Raw genomic sequence first — 22,944 nt, forward strand, 5'->3', positions numbered from 1 at the left:
GGAATGGTAGATTTGCAGTGGAGGAATGTGCAAAGTAGAGAGAGAAATAATGGGGTGCAAAGGAACAAAATAAATAAATACATTAGGGGGTTAGGTAGTTGGGGCTAAATTATAGATGGGCTATGTACAGGTGCAGTGATCTGTGAGCTGCTCTGACAGCTGGTGCTTAAAGCTAGTGAGGGAGAAGTTCATTCCAGTCAATGGCAGCAGAGAACTTGGCCTGGTATCTATCAAAAAAGAAACGTCCTCTCACTGTCAACTGCTTTTATTTTCAGCAAACTTAACGTGTTAATATTTGTATAAATATAAGATTCAACAACAGACATAAACTGAACAAGTTCCACAGACAGGTGACTAACAGAAGTGGAATAATGTGTCCCTGAACAAAGGGGGGGCCCTCACCCTCACCCTCTGATCCAACAGGTCCCAGACGTGCTCAATGGGATTGAGATCTGGGCTCTTCGCTGGCAATGGCAGAACATTGACATTCCTGTCTTGTAGGAAATCACGCACAGAACGAGCAGTATGGCTGGTGGCATTGTCATGCTGGAGGGTCATGTCAGGATGAGCCTGCAGGAAGGGTACCACATGAGGGAGGAGGAAGTCTTCCCTGTAATGCACAGCGTTGAGATTGCCTGCAATGATGACAAGCTCAGTCCGATGATGCTGACACAACACAGCCCCAGACCATGACGGACCCTCCACCTCCAAATCGATCCCGCTCCAGAGTACAGGCCCCGGTGTAATGTTCATTCCTTCGACGATGAACGCAAATCCGACCATCACCCCTGGTGAGACAAAACCGCGACTTGTCAGTGAAGAGCACTTTTTGCCAGTCCTGTCTGGTCCAGCAACGGTGGGTTTGTACCCATAGGTGATGTTATTGCCGGTGATGTCTGCTGAGGACCTGCCTTACAACAGGCCTACAAGCCCTCAGTCCAGCCTCTCGGCCTATTGCGGACAGTCTGAGCACTGATGGAGGGATTGTGCATTCCTGGTGTAACTCGGACAGTTGTTGCCATCCTGTACCTGTCCCGCAGGTGTGATGTGCGGATGTACCGATCCTGTGCAGATGTTACACGTAGTCTGCCTCTGCGAGGACGATCAGCTGTCTGTCATGTTTCCCTGTAGCGCTGTCTTAGGCGTCTCAGTACGGACATTGCAATTTTTTGCCCTGGCCACATCTGCAGTCCACATGCCTCCTTGCAGCATGCCTAAGGCACGTTCATGCAGGTGAGCAGGGACCCTGGGCATATTTATTTTGGTCTTTTTCAGAGTCCGTAGAAAGGCCTCTTTGGTGTCCTACGTTTTCAGAACTGTGACCTTAATTTCCTACCATCTGTAAGCTGTTAGTGTCTTAACGACCGTTCCACAGGTGCATGTTCATTAATTGTTTATGGTTCATTGAACAAGCATGGGAAACAGTATTTAAACTCTTTACAATGAAGATCTGTGAAGGTATTTGGATTTTTACTAATTATCTTTGAAAGATGGGTTCCTGATAAAGGGATGTTTCTTTTTGCTGCGTTTGTAGGCTTCTACTTCCAGCTTGTCTAAATTTTACAGTACCGGTAGTTATTTTGTTTGTTTTTTGTTCCATCCTTAAGCTCCTCTCCCATCTCGCTCAGAACGCCGTTCAGTTTTAATTCTAGTTGCCATTTTTTTTCTCTCAAATGTTTCACAAAAGTTCTGAACCGTTCTATTCTCATAGAAAAGAATGCAGGTTCAACCGACAAGTTACTTTACTTTCTCCCACTTCCACTTGCCTCTTCCACTTTTCGGTAATGCTGCAGTTAGTTCATTGTAATCTTGAGTAGAGCAGACATTTCCATATTTTTGTTTGCTGCATGTGACATCTCCGCCAGTCCAATTTATGATATTATATGTATTTTTTAAATCATAGCTTATTAAAAATAATTTTGTATATTTGTGTTTAATTAACTTCTTATGGCTGCAGCCCGAGGCCGCCCACAATATAACAGCCAGCTCAAGTGCAGGGTGCGAAATTCAAAAGATATTTTTTTTAAATATTTAACTTTCACACATTAACAAGTCCAATACAGCAAATGAAAGGTACACATCTTGTGAATCCAGCCAACATGTCCGATTTTTTTTTTAAATGTTTTACAGCGAAAACGGCACGTATATTTATGTTAGCCAGCACCAAATACAAAAAAGGACAGACATTTTTCACAGCACAGGTAGCATGCACAAAGCCAACCTAACTAACCAAGAACCAACCAAACTAACCAAGAAACAACTTCATCAGATGACAGTCTTATAACATGTTATACAATAAATCTATGTTTTGTTCGAAAAATGTGCATATTTCAGATATAAATCATAGTTTACATTGCAGCTACAATCAGAAATTGCACCGAAAGCAGCCATAATAATTAGACACCAACGTTAAATACCTAATTACTCATCATAAAACATTTCTGAAAAATACATAGTGTACAGCAAATGAAAGACAGGCATCTTGTGATTCCAGCCAATATTTTCGATTTATTAAGTGTTTTACAGCGAAAACACAATATAGCGTTATATTAGCTTACCACAATAGCCAGAAACACATGCCATTTCCCAGTAGCAAAAGGTTAGCGATCGTAACAAACCAGTAAAAGATATATAATTTGACTAACCTTGATATTCTTCATCAGATGACAGTCCTATAACATCAGGTTATACATACACTTATGTTTTGTTCGAAAATGTGCATATTTAGAGCTGAAATCAGTGGTTATACATGTTGCTATCGTAGCTACTTTTTCCACAACGTCCGGATATTTTTTTGACACTTTTTCTGACACACATATTCTGACCAAATAGCTATTCATAAACATAACTAAAAAATACATGTTGTATAGGAAATGATAGATCCATTAGTTCTTAATGAAATCGCAGTGTTAGAATTCTAAAAGACATCCAGCTTCGGTATAGCTAGAGTACCCCTAAGTTGGGCGCCGACGACTAATTCACATGTACGACAGATACATTTTATGATGCCATTTCATATTTCTTACTTTTGCTGATCTTCCATCAGAATGTTGGACAAGGGGTCCTTTGTCAAGAACAATCGTTGTTTGGATTTAGAATGTCCATTTTCCCTCTCGATTTAGCAAGCACACTAGCCAAGTGGCTCGAAGTTCTCCATGTCAACAAACGGAAGAGAACGGAACACGGCAAAACTCCCAAAAGAATTCAATAATCTGATGAAACTATATTGAAAAAACATACTTTACGATGATATGGTCACATGTATCAAATAAAATCAAAGCCGGAGATATTAGTCGCCTATAACGGCAGCTAAACAGAAGGCAAATCCAGGTCCCTATTCGCGCTCACCAGAAAACAAGAAATGGGGGACACGTCATACAAAGAGCTTGTGTTCCACTTCAGACCAAGATAAACACTAAATTTCTTTTCTCACCGCCTCTTGACATCCAGGGGAAGGTCTATGAAGTGCACGTATACTAATACGTATCATGCCCATTTATAGGCAGGAAGTAGAACAGCCTCGATTTCAGACGTTCCACTTCCTGGTCAGGAAGTTTGCTGCAAAAGGAGTTCTGTTTTACTCACAGATATAATTCAAACGGTTTTAGAAACTAGAGTGTTTTCTATCCAATAGTAATAATAATATGCATATTGTACGAGCAAGAATTGAGTACGAGGCCATTTGAAATGGGCACCTTTTATCTGGCTACTCAATACTGCCCCTGCAGCCCAAACAGGTTAACCATAATTGTTGTAATATTTGTTCTGTCTTTTCTGGTGGATTAAACTCAAATTGCAACCAACTTTCTATGGCTTGTTAAAATATTTGGGATATTTAATTTTCAAATAACCGAAAGTGAGGTTGCAATCTAAATAAATAAAGGGGGCGGGGTTAACCTGTCTAGGACCAGCGTGCCGCTAGCGGCACAACCCCCCCCCCCCCCCCCCCCTCCACTGAAAAACCAGTGCCGCGAAATTCAAAAAAAATATTTTCTTAAAATATTTAACTTTCACACATTAAAGTCCAATACAGCTAATGAAAGACACAGATCTTGTGAATCCAGTCAACATGTCCGATTTTTAAAATGTTTTACAGGGAAGACACAATATGTAAAGATGTACATCTATTACCTAAAAACACATTAGCATAATCCACCATCTTTTATTTGTCCACCAACACCAGTAGCCATCACCAATTCGGCTAAACTAAGATATTTATAGCCCCTAACCAACAAAAAAACTCATCAGATGACAGTCTGATAACATATTTATGGTATGGGATAGGTTTTGTTAGAAAAAAGTGCATATTTCAGGTAGATGGCATAGGTTACAATTGCACCCACCGTCACAAATGGAATAGAAAAACTACATAGAGCAACGTGTTTACCTACTTACTAATCATCAAACATTTCGTAAAAATACACAGCATACACGAATCGAAAGACACAGATCCTGTGAATACAGACAATATTTCAGATTTTCTAAGTGTCTTACAGCGAAAACACAATAAATCGTTATATTAGCATAGCACATAGCAGCCCAGCATTGATTCTAGCCAAAGTGAGCGATAACGTCAACATCGCCAAAAATATATTAATTTTTTCACTAACCTTCTCAGAATTCTTCAGATGACACTCCTGTAACATCATATTACACAATCCATATAGAGTTTGATCGAAAATGTTTATATTTAGCCACCAAAATCATGGTTAGACAATGTGAAATGTAGCTCAGCTGGTCAGAAAATGTCCTTGCGCCACTTAGACAGTGATCTACTCTTATACATAAATACTCATAAACGTGACTAAAAAATATAGGGTGGACAGGGATTGATAGACAATTTACTTCTTAATACAATTGCGGAATTACATTTTTTAATTTATCCTTACTTTTCAATACAGTTTGCGCCAAGCGAAGCTACGTCAAAAAACATGGCGTCCTAAGCCACTAAAATGTTTCGACAGAAACACGATTTATCATAATAAAAATGTCCTACTTTGAGCTGTTCTTCCATCAGTATCTTGGGCAAAGGATCCTTTCTTGGGAGTAATCGTCTTTTGGTGGAAAGCTGTCCTCTTGCCATGTGGAAATGCCAACTGCGTTCGGGATGAACTGAAAGCGTGCCCAGCTATTCACAGCGTTAAAGAAATAAATGTCCCAAAATCGCACTAAACGGATATAAATTGCTATAAAACGCTTTAAATTAACTACCTTATGATGTTTTTAACTCCCATAACGAGTAGAAACATGACCCGAGTAATATTACCCCCTTCACTAATGCTTGGAACAGGTGCGGGCCGGTGTCCTCTAGGCGCATGACGCAGCTCCAAAAGAATGACTAGTCTCAGGGTTTTTTAATTTGTAGTGCCTGTGAACGCGCAATCGACCCCATTGAAATCGTCATCACGTAAAGGCATCCAGGGGAAGACGTAAGCAGTGTCTGTATAGTCATAGCAATAACAGTGCCCTTTTAACTGACTTCAGAACAGTGGCCAACATTTCTGAAATCTGACTCCATGTCAGGGAAATTGCTGTAGAATGGGCTCTGTTCCACTTAGAGACAAAATTTCAACTCCTATAGAAACTATAGACTGTTTTCTATCCAATAATAATAATAATATGCATATTGTACGATCAAGGATTTTGTGGGAAGCCGTTTCAAAAATTACCCAATTAGCATAAATAGTCTCAACAGCGCCCCCATCCTCAACAGGTTAAAGGACGTTCTTGGACATGGGGTGAGACGTTCTTACTAATCTCCTAGAGAAACAGTTTGGTTTTAAGTATAACTTTTGTATGACTGAAGCCTTTAGTGAGAGAGTAATGCTTTTTAATCATTTCTGCCCTGTGAATTCATATTCATTAAATAGGCCCGTTTTGAATTTTGCCTGGCTTGCAATTCTAAATAAAATGTTATATTATTTGTTTGTAACTTAAAAAACAAGTTGATAGGTGTAGGCAAGGCCATTAGCAAATGGGTAAACTGGGATATGACTTAAGTAAATCAAAGATATAATTTTTTCCCACTAATTGACAGCTAGATCTTAGCATAAGTAACTTTCTAAAATGTTTTATTGTTGTGATATCATTTCTTTCTTTCGGGATGTGAATAGCCGTTAATAGTTTCATTTCACCATCAGACCGTTTTATTGGTAAACTACATGGTAATGTAAAAGTTGTATTTTTATTAGTGATCAATACGTAATATAGTGCATTTATCATAATTTGGTTGTAATCCAGAGGTTAGAAAATGTATAGAGGCTGTGGAGGGATCCAAATTGTGGATGTTCATATTTTCTTTTAAAATCAGCCTATAATTACACCTTTATGTTTTTAAGGCCTAGATTTCTAGACCTTTGATATTAATGTTGGATCTGATTTGAACAGCTAACATTTTGATGGCCATAATAAATAGGCATGCTGATAGTGGAAAACCATTTTTTTAATGCTTTCTGAGAAGTAGCAATTATTTACCATAACTAAAACCCATTGTATAACAGATTCTCCAAAATGTAAGTATTCCAGGCATTTATATATAAGTTCCCGTGTTACTTTTCAATGTTAGCTATGAATACCAGGCCTGGTTTCCCAGAATTCTCGGCGTTCTATTGTTACCCATACTCGTCTTATATTATCTCCAATGTATCGTCCATGCAAAAAAACCTGTGTGATTAGGATGAATAATATCCGACAGTCTGTATTCCAAGTAAGGCTTCTCTCAAACCATGTTCTTTAACATCCATTTCAATAGTATTGATGATCTTTTAGCTAGTTTCTTTGTCCATTGTCACGGCGTTTTCGTCACTAATTTCAAGGCTCCCCTTCATCTCCTATATTTCTTTTCTTTAGTTCAAGTACACCTAATTTATTGATTTTTTAGCAGAACGGTTTATCCTCTTGGCGTACCAGGTGGTGAAAAACATAAATCATCGGTGTCTGTCAAGGAATTTTGTCTTAGAGTTTGGTTCTCCATTTTTCTTCCTGGTTCCTTTCCGACATGTTTTGGCCTTGACTGCGTTTGTATTATTTATCAATTAACTTCTCTAGCCTTATGTTTTTTGGTGTTATTATCCAGCTTGAATGTTATTGCCCACAATTAAATAGATCAGTGTAGTGCTCCTATTTAATCAGTTATAGAGATAATGAATATTGCGATTTCTCATAACTCATTTTGCACTGCCATCTTCAGTCCGCCATCACTGCCATAACCTTATGTTTACATGTCCTCGTTAGTGAAATGTTGGTATCGTGACAACACTGGTTCTAGCAATAAACCAGCACAGCTGTTCTATTCTGTTCGACGCTCATTCCTGAAACTTGCAGGATTTCAGTTCCTCTTGTTTCCATTGCAGGTGAACATGCTGCGGAAGGGCTTTGGGGAGGTGGGGGACCCTAAAGGAGGCAGTACAGGGACGACCAGCGGCTCCCAGTTCTTGGAGCAGTTTAAGACTGCACAAGCCTTGGCCCAGCTGGCTGCCCAGCAGTCCCAGACAGGACAGCCCAACCCCACCCCCTCTTCCTGGGAAACCAACTCCGCAGAGCTGGGCCACTATGGTAAGAGGCAATATATAGGGACAGTTGGTATGGTTAAGTAAAGCAGGGGGTGTACATAGTGGCTAGACTAACTTGGATTTACAGAGCTTTTGAAATGTCTCCTCTTCATAACCAGAAAAATATAAGGTAGGCATCTTAAATGCCCTATGCATGGTTCAGAATTGGATGTTTTATAGCTGTCAGGTGCAGCCCCTACATTCCTTTCTCCCATCCCCTTCTCTCCCCCCAGACAGCAAGGCCCAGCCAGAGCCTCCGGTCCACAGCCCCTTCACCAAGCGCCATCCCTACCAGCCCACCACCTCCGTGTTGGACGCCTTCCTCCCCCCTCCCTCACAGAACAGCCCCTCGTCCCACATGGCGCCCCCTGTGTCTGCCCTCCCCAAGATGGCGGTGCCCTCCTTGGGGCACCAGGTGTCCCCTGACTCATCGGATGCCCAGGGTTCCAGCCCCCTGCCACTGCAGCAGCACAAGCTCAAGCAACAGAAGAAGAGGACCTCCATCACCACCAAGGTAACAGCTCAAAACTGATATAAGGACAATGTAAACTGAGTGAATGGCTGGTCATGCTGCGACTAATTTCTAATATTTTCGATAGGTAACAGTTGCTCACTCGCAGTGAGCACTAACAGTGAGCACACGTTCACTTTACTTTCATCACTGTTAGCCTAACCCCTATGTTTCCCTCCTTACCTCTGCTTACCTTTTCATAAATAATTACCTTGCTTTCCCTGACGTCAACCATATCTTTATATTGTATTCCAGATCCCAGCGATGGCGGTGGAGATGCCTGGCTCGGCAGACATCTCTGGGCTGAACCTGCAGTTTGGAGCACTGCAGTTTGGCTCTGAACCTGTGCTCCAGGACTACGACAGCGCCCCCACCACCACACCAGGAAGCCAGGTTCAAAACAGCCTCTACACAAGCCCCAGTTGGTGAGCACACATCGGTCATACCAGACACTGCAAAATTGGTGTAAGATATGAGTTGTATACAGCTATAACACTACACACACACACACACACACACACACACACACACACACACACACACACACACACACACACACACGTGTGGGGCACCAGTGTCAAAGTGGGCCCACTTTGACACTGGACCCCATCTCTTTTCTCAAAGTAGCCCATGGCTTTATCTAATCTCTCTGCTTCTTGTCCTCCAGTGAGGCGATTCCCTCCAACCCCAGTCAGATTGACATGTACGACCAGAGGGCTCCCCAGGCCCGGCGCTTCCCCACCCCTGTCTCCTCCCCGCAGACAGAGGCGAGCCTCCATTAATTCCTCCATTCATATTGCTCTGCCTCCTTGAGATTAATTCCTCTAATCATATTGCTTTGATTCTTAGAGAAGTACAAAATAAAGCAATTTCTGTTTTTCACTTTTCTTTGATTGGCTCCCTCCCCTTATTGAATAGCCTGTTGCTATGGAAACGACTCCCCTAAATTAGTGTACCCTAACAAGCCCACCTGAACTTGTTTTTTTCAGAATGGATTCAATACAATACAGACACATTCTGTGGAAGGTGAGTCATTTTGGTAGCTGTGTGGGTTTTCAGTGAAGGAAGTCTAAATATGTGGTGTTTATGGCCAGCATGGCAACCGTGTGAGTGGTAATCCGCTTACATGCATTGTAATGCATTTCCTGGATGTAGGTTAAGTACTCGGGAACCATGCCTGTTATTTTGTGGTCCTCTATTTGTATTTTACGGCTATTCACCCAGTGTCCCTAAAAGTAGATACAGTTTGGAATGGCAATATGCCCTATTAGACAGTGTGTATTCTAGAGCTGTCGTCCATCTGGGTTGATACTAATCCCAGACTCTTTCTCTCCTGTCCCTGTCCAGCTGCAGCAGGCTCTGCAGTGTCTGTGAATTCGGCCTCTGATTCGGCCACGCCTGCGTCAGTCTCCATGGCTACGTTGACAGACAGTGGCTCAGGGCCCGTGTCCTTGTTGACCACATCCAATCAGTTGTCGCACAGCGCTCTGGGGCACAATGAAGACCTGCCCCCGAATACCATGCCTCAGCACAGCAAGTAAGATGCCACCCTGAAGGACTTGAGTAATTTAAAGAGTTTGGATTGTAGTAGTGCCAGTGGATAATTGTTCTTTATTCAACTAATCTGATGGACGATCGTTTGTTCTTTCAGTTCCCTTTCTACACAACAGAAAAGTCTTGCGCCATCCCAAGTCCGCACATCCAACACCAGTCTAATGGTGAGTGTGTGAGAGAAGAGATTGCATTTCCTGTGATGGATGCATCAAATACTTCTTAATCTCACCTAGTATTTAATCTTGTTTATCATAACCATCTCCTCTTCTCTCCATTCATCCATCCTTACAGCACCAGAGCATAGAGGACTCCAGCTTGCACTCTTCCTCCTTCCCTTCCTCTGTCTCGGCGGTCCCCTCTTCCTCGGTCCTCTCTTCCTCGTCGGTGGTTGCAGCAGCTCAGCAGGTCTCCATGGGGGCCCCTCAGCCCTCTTCAGTGAACACAGTGTCTCAGTCAGCCCCCTCGGGCTTGGGCCCCGTGAGCAACCTAGTGGCCATGGGCCTCCACACAGTAGCCTCCATGGGACCTCTAGTCGTTGCCTCCGCAGCCATGTCCACAGGAGCACAAGCCCAGGCTATCGCTTCCTCCGCCTCCTCACGCAGCTCTGCAGTCTCCTCAGGTTAGACATGGATTGTTGGTAAAGGGAGTGCGTCCCAAATGGCACTCTGTTCCCTATATAGTGCACCACTTTTGACTGGAGCCCTATGGGCCCTCATCTAATGTAGTGCACTATATAGGGAATAGGGTGCCATTTGGGATGCAAATGGGGTCTGGTTTAGATTTGAGTTGTGATGGTGTGTTGTAAACTTGAAGTGTGTGTGTTTTTGTTTCTTTTCTTTTCCTAATACTATAATTTCCATCCTATTATTTCACATGTTTTTTGTCTTGTTTTTGCTGGTCTCTTTACAGGGAAAGCACCTCCTAACCTTCCTCCTGGAGTGCCCCCTCTGCTTCCCAACCCATACATTATGGCCCCCGGACTACTGCATGCCTACCCTGTAAGTACTCCTCACGGTCTCTGTCAACTAAACCTGCCTTTAGGTCATGGAAATCATGAGGTCTCTCGAAGTGTGACTGACTGCTTATATCTGCGCATATCGTCATTCTATATTCTGTTTTTTACACTTTCTAAAAGTTCAGATTTAGTGCTTCATAGTGGTATACTGCAATTGGAGGGAAATTCCCAAAGTAATTGTTTTCCCCCTTTTGTCTTGTTTCTCAGCCTCAGGTGTATGGCTATGATGACCTACAGATGCTCCAGACAAGAATACCATTGGTGAGTCTAAGCTATCTGGATGTAACCCATCCACGCGTGGACTGGCCAAATATGACTTTTGTTAGTAACTAGCAACCGCTAGTTATTTACAGACGTGCACAACTGTTCTTGGAACTCATTTGTTTCCAGGAACTTTGCGATGTGGTGCAATGGGATATATAGTCTCATAATCCTTTCGTACTAGTAAAAACTGAGCCTCTTCTGTCTTCTCAGGATTACTATAGCATCCCGTTTGCCACCCCCAACACAGCACTGACTGGCAGAGATGGCAGCCTGAGCAACAACCCTTACTCTGGTAAGCACCATTCTAACCTCCATCTATGGTGTCTAACTCTACTTTCCTATTCTATGGTCTATGTACAGAGTGCTAACACAGTGACAGGAGCCGTTTGGTGTTGGGAACAAACACGCATCAGTTGACCCTGACCTGCGTCTCATGTCTATGCAGAGGGACAGCGGTGCTAAAACAATGTTTAGCTAGCACCAGATAGTCAGACCTTATTCGCCGTGACTAACTGATCTCAATGACTCACCCGCCCATTGCTTGAACACAATGGAAGTTGTCACTTTTTCTCACTCATCTCCCTTTCACTCACTATTTTCACACTTTACCTTATTCTTTGTTCCCCCCCCCCCCCCCCCATTCCCCTCCGTGCAGGTGACTTATCAAAGTTTGGTCGAGGTGATGCGTCGTCCCCGGCGCCGGCCACCACGTTGGCCCAGCAGACGCAGCAGAACCAGAGCCAGACGCACCACAACACGCAGCAGCCTTTCCTCAACCCAGCGCTGCCCCCAGGCTACAGCTACACCAGCCTGCCCTATTACACCGGCGTGCCGGGCCTGCCCAACACCTTCCAGTACGGCCCCGCTATGTTCCCGGTGAGGTTTCACATGATTTGTCTGGGTGTTGTTTTGGATGTTTAAAAATATCTATATATATAAGTTTATGAAGTATGTTCTCCTGATACATGTACAAATGCAGTTTGTAATATGAATTGCGAACTGTCCTAATTTATAATCGGGACGCAAATGTACTGTCAACAGTTTTTCGCTTTAATTGAGAGAATCCAGTATGCTGTAAAAGGAATTTTAAATGGCATGTGCTAGCAGCTGATTTTTTTGACATATGTTAGTCAACGAATTATGAGTTTCACCTCTAACCTGTGTGGGTTTCTAGGTGGCCCCTACCTCGTCGAAGCAGCACGGTGTGAACGTTGGAGTCAATGCCTCGGCAACTGCCTTCCAGCAGGCCAGCGGCTACGGTTCCCATGGTTACAACACTGGTAAGACTCACAACCTGTGGAACGGCAATTGTTCAGGGGTCATTCAGTACACTGTACATACTGATATAATGGCTATCTACACTACATGCAACTGAAAGTCAGTTTAGTTGACAATGTGTGCTTTCACTTTTATATTTAATAGGCATCTCACATTCAAAGGTTTGTTGGGTTTGATGCAACATTTGCCTGTGCCTAAGGCTGACATTGCCCACATTACCAGTCTACATCAACTGTTCTTCAACATGGCTATTTGATGAAACGGCATGAACTCCAACCTTTCTAATCGGGCATGCATAGCCACAGCAGGGTTTCCGTTAGCCAGTAATAGCCGGCTTTTGGCTGTTCAAAAATGAAAAAGCTGACGAATAAAATTAGCACCGCCCAATTGTTCGGGAGAAGAAAAATCCCATTGTGAAGTAGTTTTAGCCTATTCATTGATGTAAATTTGACCGGTCATGCTAATTCGGTCTGTGTTAATTTGCATAAGTATGTGGAATTAAATTGGCATGTGAGTGTATATTCATTATGTATCACGTGCGTACAGAGCCTTTGGGTGTAAAATCTGTCAGACAGCTCTTTTATAAGCCCGCTCATTGCGCAACAATTCTAAATGCAATCGTGTGTTAAAAATAGGTTTTGGCCCACGATTTAAGAGCTATTTTTATTTCTCAACTGGCAATTGAAACACGCTTTTCATTCACCATTCAAATGCATAGGCAACCACTTAGCATTGAGCTGGAGGCAGTATGCATTTTGAAAACAATACTTATTATTTTAATATGCCATTGAAACCAGTAGCCTATTTCTCTCATGTTCTACTGGTTTTCAACTTTCATTGTCTGGTAGCCAAATGCACATTTGTACGTTGCCTACTGCCATGTGCGCATTACTGCTCTAATAATGTTAAGAAATAGTTTATCAACATTTTAAGCTAATAGTTCTGATCTGTTGCATCAGATTCATTGCTTTAAAAAAATATATATATGTTGCCTAGACCTACTAGTTGTACGAATTGTCCCAGGGTCTGTCTGGGATATTTCTTTCTAGACAAGCTGACCAATAGAATAAGTACACTTTTACTGCTATGTGGGATAGTAGTTAGACATATGCGGCACGTCCATAAGCCTAGGGGAAAAGTCTCAACAGTCGGCCTATCTTATTGGCACCAGCGGAGAGCATCCTTGTTTAACGCAAGTTTTTTTTATTTTTTTGGACAATCATTTCCTCCAGTTTAGATGAATGTCATATTCTATTTCTCTTCTCCTCGTAGGCCAATTATATGGTCAAAGATGTGCTAATTGTTATGTTTGCCAGCGTTAGCCTACTCTGCTATCCTGTAATTTGTCGTATTAAAAAAATATATTTTGAATGTCTCAAAGTGTGGGAGAGTTGCATGAAATGTGTTTCCTGTGCAACGAAAGGAACGTATCTGCTATAGCACATGCTCAGCCATGCATTGAGCAGTCTTTTTTGAGAACAGTGCGTTATATTATTAGCCGATATAATGACTGTCCAATCTACTCATCACATTACAAATAGTAGGCCATTTTACATAAGTCGGTAAATACGATGACTCATGGAATGCATTTTTATGGTGAACATTTGCTTCCCCAAACTTGGAACTCACGCGCACCTATGCATAGGCTAGTGATTTTGCTGTTCATTGCCTGAGCAAAAGTAAACGTGGACAGTTGTTCTATCAAAGTGCGCGGTAAGGACACACGTCATTGCATCTTTGACTTGAATGTTATGTTAAGATTAATTGGCATAATCTGTTTGATTTCTGTCGTTTTGAGCACTTAAAAGGACAAACAATACAGCATCAAGACACTATCAAACATGTATCAGTCTTTCCGCAACAGAGCCATCCTTATGTGTGAGGGTGCGTGTGCATGATGGTGATATAAAATGTCATAGTTTCCTTTTTCATGATCACAACCTTGTGAAACCCAATAGCTGTCCCTCAACCATTCGAGACCCCCCCCCCCCCCTGGAAGAAAAATATATATATACATATGGACTCCGTTCCCCACCCCCAAAACCCCCCCCCATTGCACCATTTTGAGCACTGTTGGTGGATGCTTAAACAGGTTATGCACCCAATGCACATGTCGCCATCTGAATTTCTCAAATGTCTGGTCAATTTAAAATGCTCCTGGCCAAATGTCCGGCGCCACAACGGAAACCCTGAGCCACAGTCACTGTTGTTGACCAGCTGGTATGGAGTTTTTTCTGTTACTTGGAGACAAACTGCCTGCTGCCTCCGTTACCATCAAACCATTCGAACGACACCAACCCTGAGTGCTGTCTGGTATGGGCCAGCTATAGTGATCTGGGACCAATATTGATTATTAGGTCGAGGCTCCTTGTGATTTATTTCATTTTTTTGCAGGGTGTGCGTTTTGTAAGACTTCAAAAGTTTCTAGCGCTTTTCTGAAATGGGAGCTGTATGGTTCTGCAACTCATTATTCTTTTGAATGGGGAAGGCTGTATAGTTTACCCTTGTACCTTTTTTTTTGTTGGTATGGTCATTTGTTCTATTTCAGTAGTTTTAGAGTTGAAAAGTGGACTGTATCGATGGCCCTTCTACTACATATATTTCGGGGGAGTAGGGTGGTGGGGTGTTCTGTTGCTTTTGCCTATCATTGCTTGCTTCTGCTCATTCAACAACTGGAGTTGGGCTTCCGGCTACACCCTCCACCTTCCACCCCCTCCCACATGGAGGTCATCTTAAAACTTCCATCTCTCCACCTCTATCCTTCCATCATCCTATCTCTCTCCCTCTATCCACTTGGTCACACAGCACCTTCTGCTATCTGCACCACCTTCTGCTTCCTGCCTCCACCCTGCCTGACACCCCCTAACCCTGCCTGGTGTGTCTAACGCTGTGGGCTGCGTCTGACTGTTTCAGGCTATGAGGATATGGGCCAGGCTTCAGGGAGTGGGGATTTCTGTAAGGGTGGATACGGCACTGTCGTGGCCGCCGCCGCTTCTGCACAAAACAAGCAAGCCAGCTCTGTCAGCGGGCCTGGAGTCGGTGAGTGCCGCCACACACCAACCCTCACTTCCTCGCGCCGTCATCACCTCCTCCCTCACACTCATCGCTGCTTGCCGTCTGCACCACACAAATGCCTGTTATGCAGTCACCCGCCACCCTCTGCCTCCATGCCCCAATACTACTACTTAACAGTTGTGAAGCCCTGGTCCATGCACACTCTGCTGCCAGCTTTCCACCGTGTGCTTGCTTAAATATGTGTCAGCAGTACCTCTCTGCCCGTTGTCCTGTGTGGTTGACACAGGATACACACACTAGGGTTGGTGAACGAGTGACAAAATGGAGGCCCTGCCTGTTGAACTGCCATTCTCTGAAATGGTGACAGGAGACTGGGGTGTGAAGGTGTCATGTTTACAAAGTGATACTCTCCCTCAAACTCTCTATATATTTTGTCTCAACTACAGCAGATAAATGGAAATGTATATTTTTTTTATGTAGTTGAAGTGAATTTCCTGAGTTTGATGCTTATGCTAGGTAACGGTAAACTGGACTTGTCGTTTGAGTGACCGCCGGAGATTAGAGTCTTGGGTTTTAGTCTTTTCTGTTCCTGTGCCGCATATTTGTTGACCCTGTCCTGCGTCTCCATGGCGATACAGGGGGACTAACCTAACGCAGGTTGGACGAAACCGGAAGCATCAGGTTTTCAGGCTTTTTGCCTCTTCTCTGCTTTTCCCTTGAAATGGATGCTTCCGACTTCCGAGTGCAGTGGGACAAGTGGTGTGCTAGAACAATACGTAGCCGTCGCCAGATAATCAGACCCTCGTCGCCATGGCTGAGTAGAACTGATACACTGCCACATCTTTCTTTGCATCATCCTCCTCTTCTTCTTTTTTCACTCCCATCTCATTCTTTCATTCTCCTGCTGCCTTTTTCTTTACTATCCTTCCCTTACATTGATGCATCTGATTACTGTGTATTAGTATCTAGTGACCATCTTCTTAAAGTCCTGTATTGCTCCTATACAGCCTTGTACTGAGTTTTGATCCAAGGTGTGTAGATAGAGATAGGTTACCTGGCAACATCACAAAATCAATGCGCATGCTTCAACGGGGCAGTCTGAGTTGTAGGAGCAAATCAAACCATGTACAAGGAGTCCTATAGGATCGATAATGGTGTAGGAGAAAATCATGTAAAAGGCATTATTGCTATAGGAATGGTATGGGAGCAAGTCATGTACAAGCCTTAATGTTTCTGTGTGGAGTTTCTCACCCTGCACCTAATTAGAATGTGATGCATGTTTGACAGAATTTTCATTCAAAACTGCTGCCTTAATCCTGGATCACTCTGTGGATCTGACTCCCAGAGGTTTTCTTGCCTCTCCTGCAGGGGTTGTAACCTGGTGAACACGGTGAAGTAAATGTGTCCGTACCCCTTTGTTTCCTCTGCAGGAGTCTCGGTGACGTCAAGCAACACCGGTGTCCCAGACATTTCAGGGTCTGTTTACACAAAGACACAGCAGGTGAGAATAATGCTATTAAACACTAGAATACAATATTATTTTCTGAAACATACGGAAAGGATATGAAAACCAGTGTCTGTATGTAGAACAAAAAGTGTAAAATCTGCAGACGAGAAAAACCGGGCGTCCGACTTTGTTGTGTTAATCCTTTCAGCAGCAGTCTTTTGAGAAGCAGCAGGGTTTCCACGCTGGTACACCGGCAGCTTCCTTCAGCCTGCCCCCGGCCCTGGGCGGCGGTGGTCCCATCAACCCCCCAGCTGCGGCTGGTTATGCTCCAGCCCCCTTCATGCACATCCTGGCACCGCACCAGCAGCCCCACTCGCAGATCCTGCACCATCATCTGCAGCAGGACGGACAGGTACTGTGTGTGTGTGTGTGTGTGTGTGTGTGTGTGTATGTGACGGCGCGTGTGTCACACTATCTTGGAGAGAAATAGTTGGCACAGAATACCTTGCCTATGGTCTCTTCCTATCTTCTCTCCTAACAGAGTGGTGGCACTGGACAGCGCAGCCAGAATGCTTCGCTTCAACAGAAGACCCAGATCAACAAGTCTGCATACAACAGCTACAACTGGGGGGCCAACTAACACCCGCCCATCATCCAGCCCCCTGTCCTGAAGTCTGACAAAGGGGGGCATCCTTCCCCACAAATGGTCTCCATATAACCCCCTCTCTCCTACAGTGATCCCATTCTCTTGGCTCAGTACACCGGCAGTACTCACCTCTGCCACGGGTGGCGATGTGCTGAGGGAAAGCACTAGTGTGGCGAGGAGAGCATGGGGGCAGTCTTAAAAAGAGAGGGGGGCGGAGTTAAATGGTTATAGTAACAGATCGTTAAGAGCTGATTATTGAGTGTTTGGAATTTTGTATCGTGTTCAACCCCCCCCCTTTCACTCTGTTGTATGTAACATAGAACTGTTTTCTAAAAGAAATAATGTTTTTGTTTTTACTGATGGGAGGAACAAAGAAAAATCTGAAGGTGGGGGACAGGCTGGCTTTCTATTTCTCCCTTCGCCCCCTTATACTTGGTCAAAATGTACCGTTCCCACCCTAAACCCAAACGCAGATGAACTTTTCCTTGCTTTCCCATTTGGTTTTTACAACATTTTAGTTTCACTAATGGTTTCTCTAAATTGACAGGAGTTGTGAAGTTTATTTTTTACCATAGATATATATATAGATCAAGATCTAGATCTAGATATCTATATTGTGTGTGTACACTGGTCCCTCAAACTGATACCAATTGAAATGATTTCCCATTTTATGTTGCAAATTAGCTTTACCCATGTTTTTTTTTTTTTTTTTACATTTTTAGATTCTGCAGTACAAAATTGTTGTACGAGAGGCCAGAGCACACCCTTACCTATGTGTTCGAGTTATTTTTCTAAACCCCTACACGCTCACTCCACCACCTGTCCCCCCCCAATATATTATTAGGAAACCTGCAGCAATGATTACTGATGGACAAAATGTTACCTTTTTTTTTGTCAGTGATTTTCTTTTTGTACTGTATGTTTTTTAAATGGATGGATGAGTGTGTGTGTGGACATATACACTACATGGCCAAAAGTATGTGGACACCTATTCATATTAATCTATTTAGCTATTTCAGGTGTATAAAATTGAGCACACAGCCATCACTCCATAAACAAACATTGACCGTAGAATGGCCTGTACTGAAGAGCTCAGTGACTTTCAAAGTGGCAATTCGTAACATTTCTGCCCAGCTAGAGCTGCCCCAGTCAACTGTAAGTGCTGTTATTGTGACGTGGAAACGTCTAGGAGCAACAACGGCTCAGCCGCAAAGTCGTAGGCCACACAAGCTCACGGGGACGGGACCACCGAGTGCTGTAGCACGTACAAATCGTCTGTCCTCGGTTCCCACACTCACTACTGAGTTCCAAACTGCCTTTGGGAGCAACGTCAGCAGAACTGTTCGTCGGTGCTTTATGAAATGGGTTTCCATGGTCGAGCAGCCGCACGCACACAAGCCTAAGATCACCATGCGCATTGCCTGTGTTAGCTGGAGTGGTGTAGAGCTCGCCACCATTAGACTCCGGAGCAGTGGAAACGTGTTCTCAGGAGTGATGAATTACACTTTGCTCTCTGGCAGTCCGACGGACGAATCTAAGTTTGGCGGATGCCAGGAGAATGCTACCTGCCGAAATGCGTAGTGCCATTTTTTAAAGTTTGGCGGAGGAATAATGGTCCAGGGGTGTTTTTCATGGTTCGGGCCCCTTAGTTCCAGTGAAGGGAAATGCTTAACGCTACAGCATAAAATGACATTCTAGACGTTCCTGTGCTTCCAACTTTGTGGCAACAGTTTGGGAAAGGCCCTTTCCTGTTTCAGCATGACAATGCCCCTGTACACAAAGCGAGGTCCATACAGAAATGAATGGTTTGTTGAGATCGGTGTGGAAGAACTTGACTGGCCTGCGCAGAGCCCTGACCTCAACCCCATCAAAACACCTTTAGGGTGAATTGGAATACCAACTGCGAGCCAGGCCTAATTGCCCAACATCAATGCCCGACCTCACTAATGCTCTTGTGGCTGAATGGAAGTAAGTCTCCTCAGCAATGTTCTAGAATGTTGTGGAAAGCCTTCCCAGAGGAGTGAAGGCTGTTGTAGCAGCAAATGTGCGACCAATTCCATATGAATGCCCGTGATTTTGGAATGAGATGTTCGAGCAGGTGTCCACACATACTTTTGGCATGTAGGGTTATCACACACACACACAAGTACTGTAGTTCTTGTTTGTTCAATGGCTTTCCCCCTTCTCAAATCAGACTTGTTAGCTTTTTTGTTTCATGTTTTTTATTTTGTAAAAAATATATAAATATTAATTAAATAAACAGGAAAAATACATTTTCATCATTTTGGCTTGTATTATGTGGCTTGTAAATATAGCAGTGTCTTCTTCAATTTAGTCAGCTGAACACAGTGGTGCCCATCCTTGGTCTTGGTGCTGTCTTTCTGCAAGTTTCCCTTTTATCTCATATTTATTTATTTTTAGCATAATTTGGTTGAATACAGTTCAAAAGACATGAATTGAAGGGAACCCTCGGACAGCCTTAAGTTAACAGGATTGGACGTCTCTGCTCTGTAGTCATCCAAGGGGGTGTGCAGGGCTGGGTTGTTACAGCAGTATCAAATAAAAACATTACTCTGTAGAACTCTGCATGGTGCATACTTGGTGCTACGGTGACCTTAATACCACCACACCGGCGGTCACGAGGCATGACTGTAGTCAAATTCCACGTGACCTTTTAGCCCTGATAATTAGGCTTCTCCAAGCTCTGCTGCTGATGGTCATTAGTAGCTTAGCACACTTGCTATCTGCCTGGTACTCAGCACTTTTGTCTCTAATCCCTCTGACAGCAATGCAAATGTAATCGAAAATCGAATCAAACACTTCATGAGAGCTCATGTTGCGCAACATTTTTATAGGCTATGCAATTGCGTGAACCGTGATGGCCTCTTTTAGGCTAGGTTTACTATATTTCTCAATTTTCAAAATATTAAGCACATTGCTTCTCTTTGCAACAGGAGTATAGCCTGCCTACTTGGCTGGCATGAAAATGAAGCACGGGAAAAGCGTCCTCCATTCGCTGTTTAACTTCTCTAGGATAGGGGGCAGCATTTTCACGTTTGTTTCAAGACCGGTGTATGGAAATGGTCCATTCTAAATCATAACACATTATTTTGTATATGTAAAGACTAGATTAAATCAAAGTCTGATGGGTGACAATATTATCCTATCACTTGTGAATGATGCCAAGCTTTGTGCAGTAAGGCAAACAGCACATTTTTTTTGCGACCTTATTCAAATCATAGTCGCACACCTCATGTAGCCTAGCCAATAGGACTATGTTTTGATAAGGTTAATCACAACTGAAGTGGCCAAATAACTGCTTAAAATTTGGCACATTAATACGCTTTACAATGGGTGTAGAGCTTAACCAAATTCCTCATGATGCCGTTATGGTATGGGCAGGCATAAGCTACAGACAACTAACACAATTCCATTTTACCTATGGCAATTTTAATGCAGAGATACCGTGATGAGATCCTGAGGCCCACTGTCGTGCCATTCATTCGCCGCCATCTCGTTTCAGCATGATAATGCACGGCCCAATGTCGCAAGGATCTGTACACAATTTCTGGAAGCTGAAAATATCCAAGTTCTTCCATGTCCTGCATACTCACCAGACATGTCACCCATTGAGCATATTTGGGATGCTCTGGATCGACAGTGTGTTCCAGTTCCCGCCAATATTGAGCAACTTCGCACAGCCATTGAAGAGGAGTGAGACAACATTCCACCGGCCACAATCCACAGCCTGATCAACTCTATGCAAAGGAGACATCTTGTGCTGCATGAGGCAAATGGTGGTCACCAGATACTGACTGGTTTTCTGATCCACGCCCTTACCTTATTTTCTGTTTTGAAGGTATCTGATCAACATATACATATATCTCATTTATTGAAGGACATTTAATTTATCGATTTTCCAGTTGTGAAATCCATTGATCAGTATGTAATGATTTTTTTCAATTGACTGATTTCCTTACATGAACTATAACTCAGTAAAATCTTTGAAATTGTTGCATGTTGCATTTTTATTATTGTTCAGTGTAGATTGCCAATAACATGAATGGCACTGCATAACCCTGTTCATAATGTGTCTTGAAGCCAATTAAACCACCACCCTAACTAGTTGAGCTGACTAGCTACATGTTTAGCTGGCTATTTAATGTTAAGTATTTTATTGGCTTGTCTTCTACCACAAAATAAGTATTTCGTGCTAGAAGATTTTGTTTGAAGGTGGGGCTATTATTTTGACCAGAAGGTGGGGCTAAAGTGCAGGTTGTGATGTAGCTGTGTTCCCCAAAACAACAAGCAAAATGCTATTACTTCCTTGTACAAGCACTACTGCTTAGATGCAAAGTGACATCTTAAAGTTTCTCCTTGCTCACTTCTCCTAATCTTGCTCAGAGACCACTTCTTTGATGGCATGACCCATGATGAAGATAAAAAGTAGGATGGAATGTACTTTGATGGTTCTTATGGTGGCGGTGGCCAGCAGGACCCGTTTGATGATCAGTGGGGGTTTGGTTTCAGCTTGGGCCCAAACTGAGTGATGATCCAGGAGTCTGAGCTATTTGGCCAGGTTTTCAAAGAGATGTAAGAGTTCTTCTCACCGCTAGGCCGATTCGATGGCCAGTTTTGAGCAGGACAGTTGGTTACGAGTACTCAGCTATCCTTGGCCTGGTCACTGGCCTTTTTCTTTTTTTGCATGACGAGTTTGTATGATGGCAAAAACCCAAGACAACCCTCAGACATACCAATACAAAGTTGATATTGACAGGGCAGTGCTGATTGTAATGTGTATTGTGAATGAAATTCCCTGGTAAAAAAATATATGGTTATAGATGAGCCATGCTATTACTACTGGTTTAGGTATTTAACTGAGGCAGATTCCATAGTTGTTGACTGATGCTTGCCAATTGCCATAACCAACTGAGCATCAACTCTGTAATAGACTGGTCTAATAAAATTATGGTAATTACTGTTTAATGTTGTAACACTGTATTAATCTCTTGTAATTGTCAAATGGCCAAGTTATTTAGATTTAGACGTAAGGTCCTGTAAGTGATTCAGGGTTGGGTTCAGATATACAGTGGGGTGAACAAGTATTTGATACACTGCAGATTTTGCAGATTTTCCTACTTACAAAGCATGTAGAGGTCTGTAATTTTCTATCATAGGTACACTTCAACTGTGAGAGACGGAATCTAAAACAAAAATCCAGAAAATCCCATTGTATGATTTTTAAGTAATTCATTTGCATTTTATTGCATGACATAAGTATTTGATACATCAGAAAAGCAGAACTTAATATTTGGTACAGAAACCTTTGTTTGCAATTACAGAGATCATACGTTTTCTGTAGTTCTTGACCAGGTTTGCACACACTGCAGCAGGGATTTTGGCCCACTCCTCCATACAGACCTTCTCCAGATCCTTCAGGTTTCGGGGCTGTCGCTGGGCAATACGGACTTTCAGCTCCCTCCAAAGATTTTCTATTGGGTTCAGGTCTGGAGACTGGCTAGGCCACTCCAGGACCTTGAGATGCTTCTTACGGAGCCACTCCTTAGTTGCCCTGGCTGTGTGTTTCGGGTCGTTGTCATGCTGGAAGACCCAGCCACGACCCATCTTCAATGATCATACTGAGGGAAGGAGGTTGTTGGCCAA

The 22,944-nt window shown here is 43.1% G+C and overlaps 1 protein-coding gene across 10 annotated transcripts in view; it reads left to right on the plus strand.

Annotated features, from left to right (window-relative positions):
• LOC129831436 (ubiquitin-associated protein 2-like) overlaps nucleotides 1-19,562 on the plus strand; it is a 47,665-nt gene extending 28,103 nt beyond the window's left edge. For 3 of the 10 annotated variants that reach the window (XM_055894816.1, XM_055894815.1, XM_055894820.1), the window contains 17 exons: nucleotides 7,353-7,554; nucleotides 7,784-8,064; nucleotides 8,317-8,486; nucleotides 8,729-8,828; nucleotides 9,051-9,087; nucleotides 9,409-9,598; nucleotides 9,713-9,779; nucleotides 9,907-10,233; nucleotides 10,512-10,613; nucleotides 10,838-10,891; nucleotides 11,105-11,186; nucleotides 11,550-11,770; nucleotides 12,069-12,174; nucleotides 15,086-15,211; nucleotides 16,618-16,688; nucleotides 16,843-17,046; nucleotides 17,176-19,562. In XM_055894816.1, the coding sequence (XP_055750791.1) occupies nucleotides 7,353-7,554; nucleotides 7,784-8,064; nucleotides 8,317-8,486; nucleotides 8,729-8,828; nucleotides 9,051-9,087; nucleotides 9,409-9,598; nucleotides 9,713-9,779; nucleotides 9,907-10,233; nucleotides 10,512-10,613; nucleotides 10,838-10,891; nucleotides 11,105-11,186; nucleotides 11,550-11,770; nucleotides 12,069-12,174; nucleotides 15,086-15,211; nucleotides 16,618-16,688; nucleotides 16,843-17,046; nucleotides 17,176-17,274 (2,439 nt within the window). In that variant the 3' untranslated portion in view covers nucleotides 17,275-19,562. Of the gene's footprint in view, nucleotides 1-7,352; nucleotides 7,555-7,783; nucleotides 8,065-8,316; nucleotides 8,487-8,728; nucleotides 8,829-9,050; nucleotides 9,088-9,408; nucleotides 9,599-9,712; nucleotides 9,780-9,906; nucleotides 10,235-10,511; nucleotides 10,614-10,837; nucleotides 10,892-11,104; nucleotides 11,187-11,549; nucleotides 11,771-12,068; nucleotides 12,175-15,085; nucleotides 15,212-16,617; nucleotides 16,689-16,842; nucleotides 17,047-17,175 lie in introns of all 10 variants that reach the window. The other 7 variants (XM_055894818.1, XM_055894825.1, XM_055894823.1 and 4 more) reach the window with 5 other exon arrangements.
• The last annotated feature ends 3,382 nt before the right edge of the window (nucleotides 19,563-22,944 follow it).

This window comes from Salvelinus fontinalis, chromosome 32 (assembly GCF_029448725.1).
Source record: "Salvelinus fontinalis isolate EN_2023a chromosome 32, ASM2944872v1, whole genome shotgun sequence".
Taxonomy (NCBI): Eukaryota; Metazoa; Chordata; class Actinopteri; order Salmoniformes; family Salmonidae; genus Salvelinus; species Salvelinus fontinalis.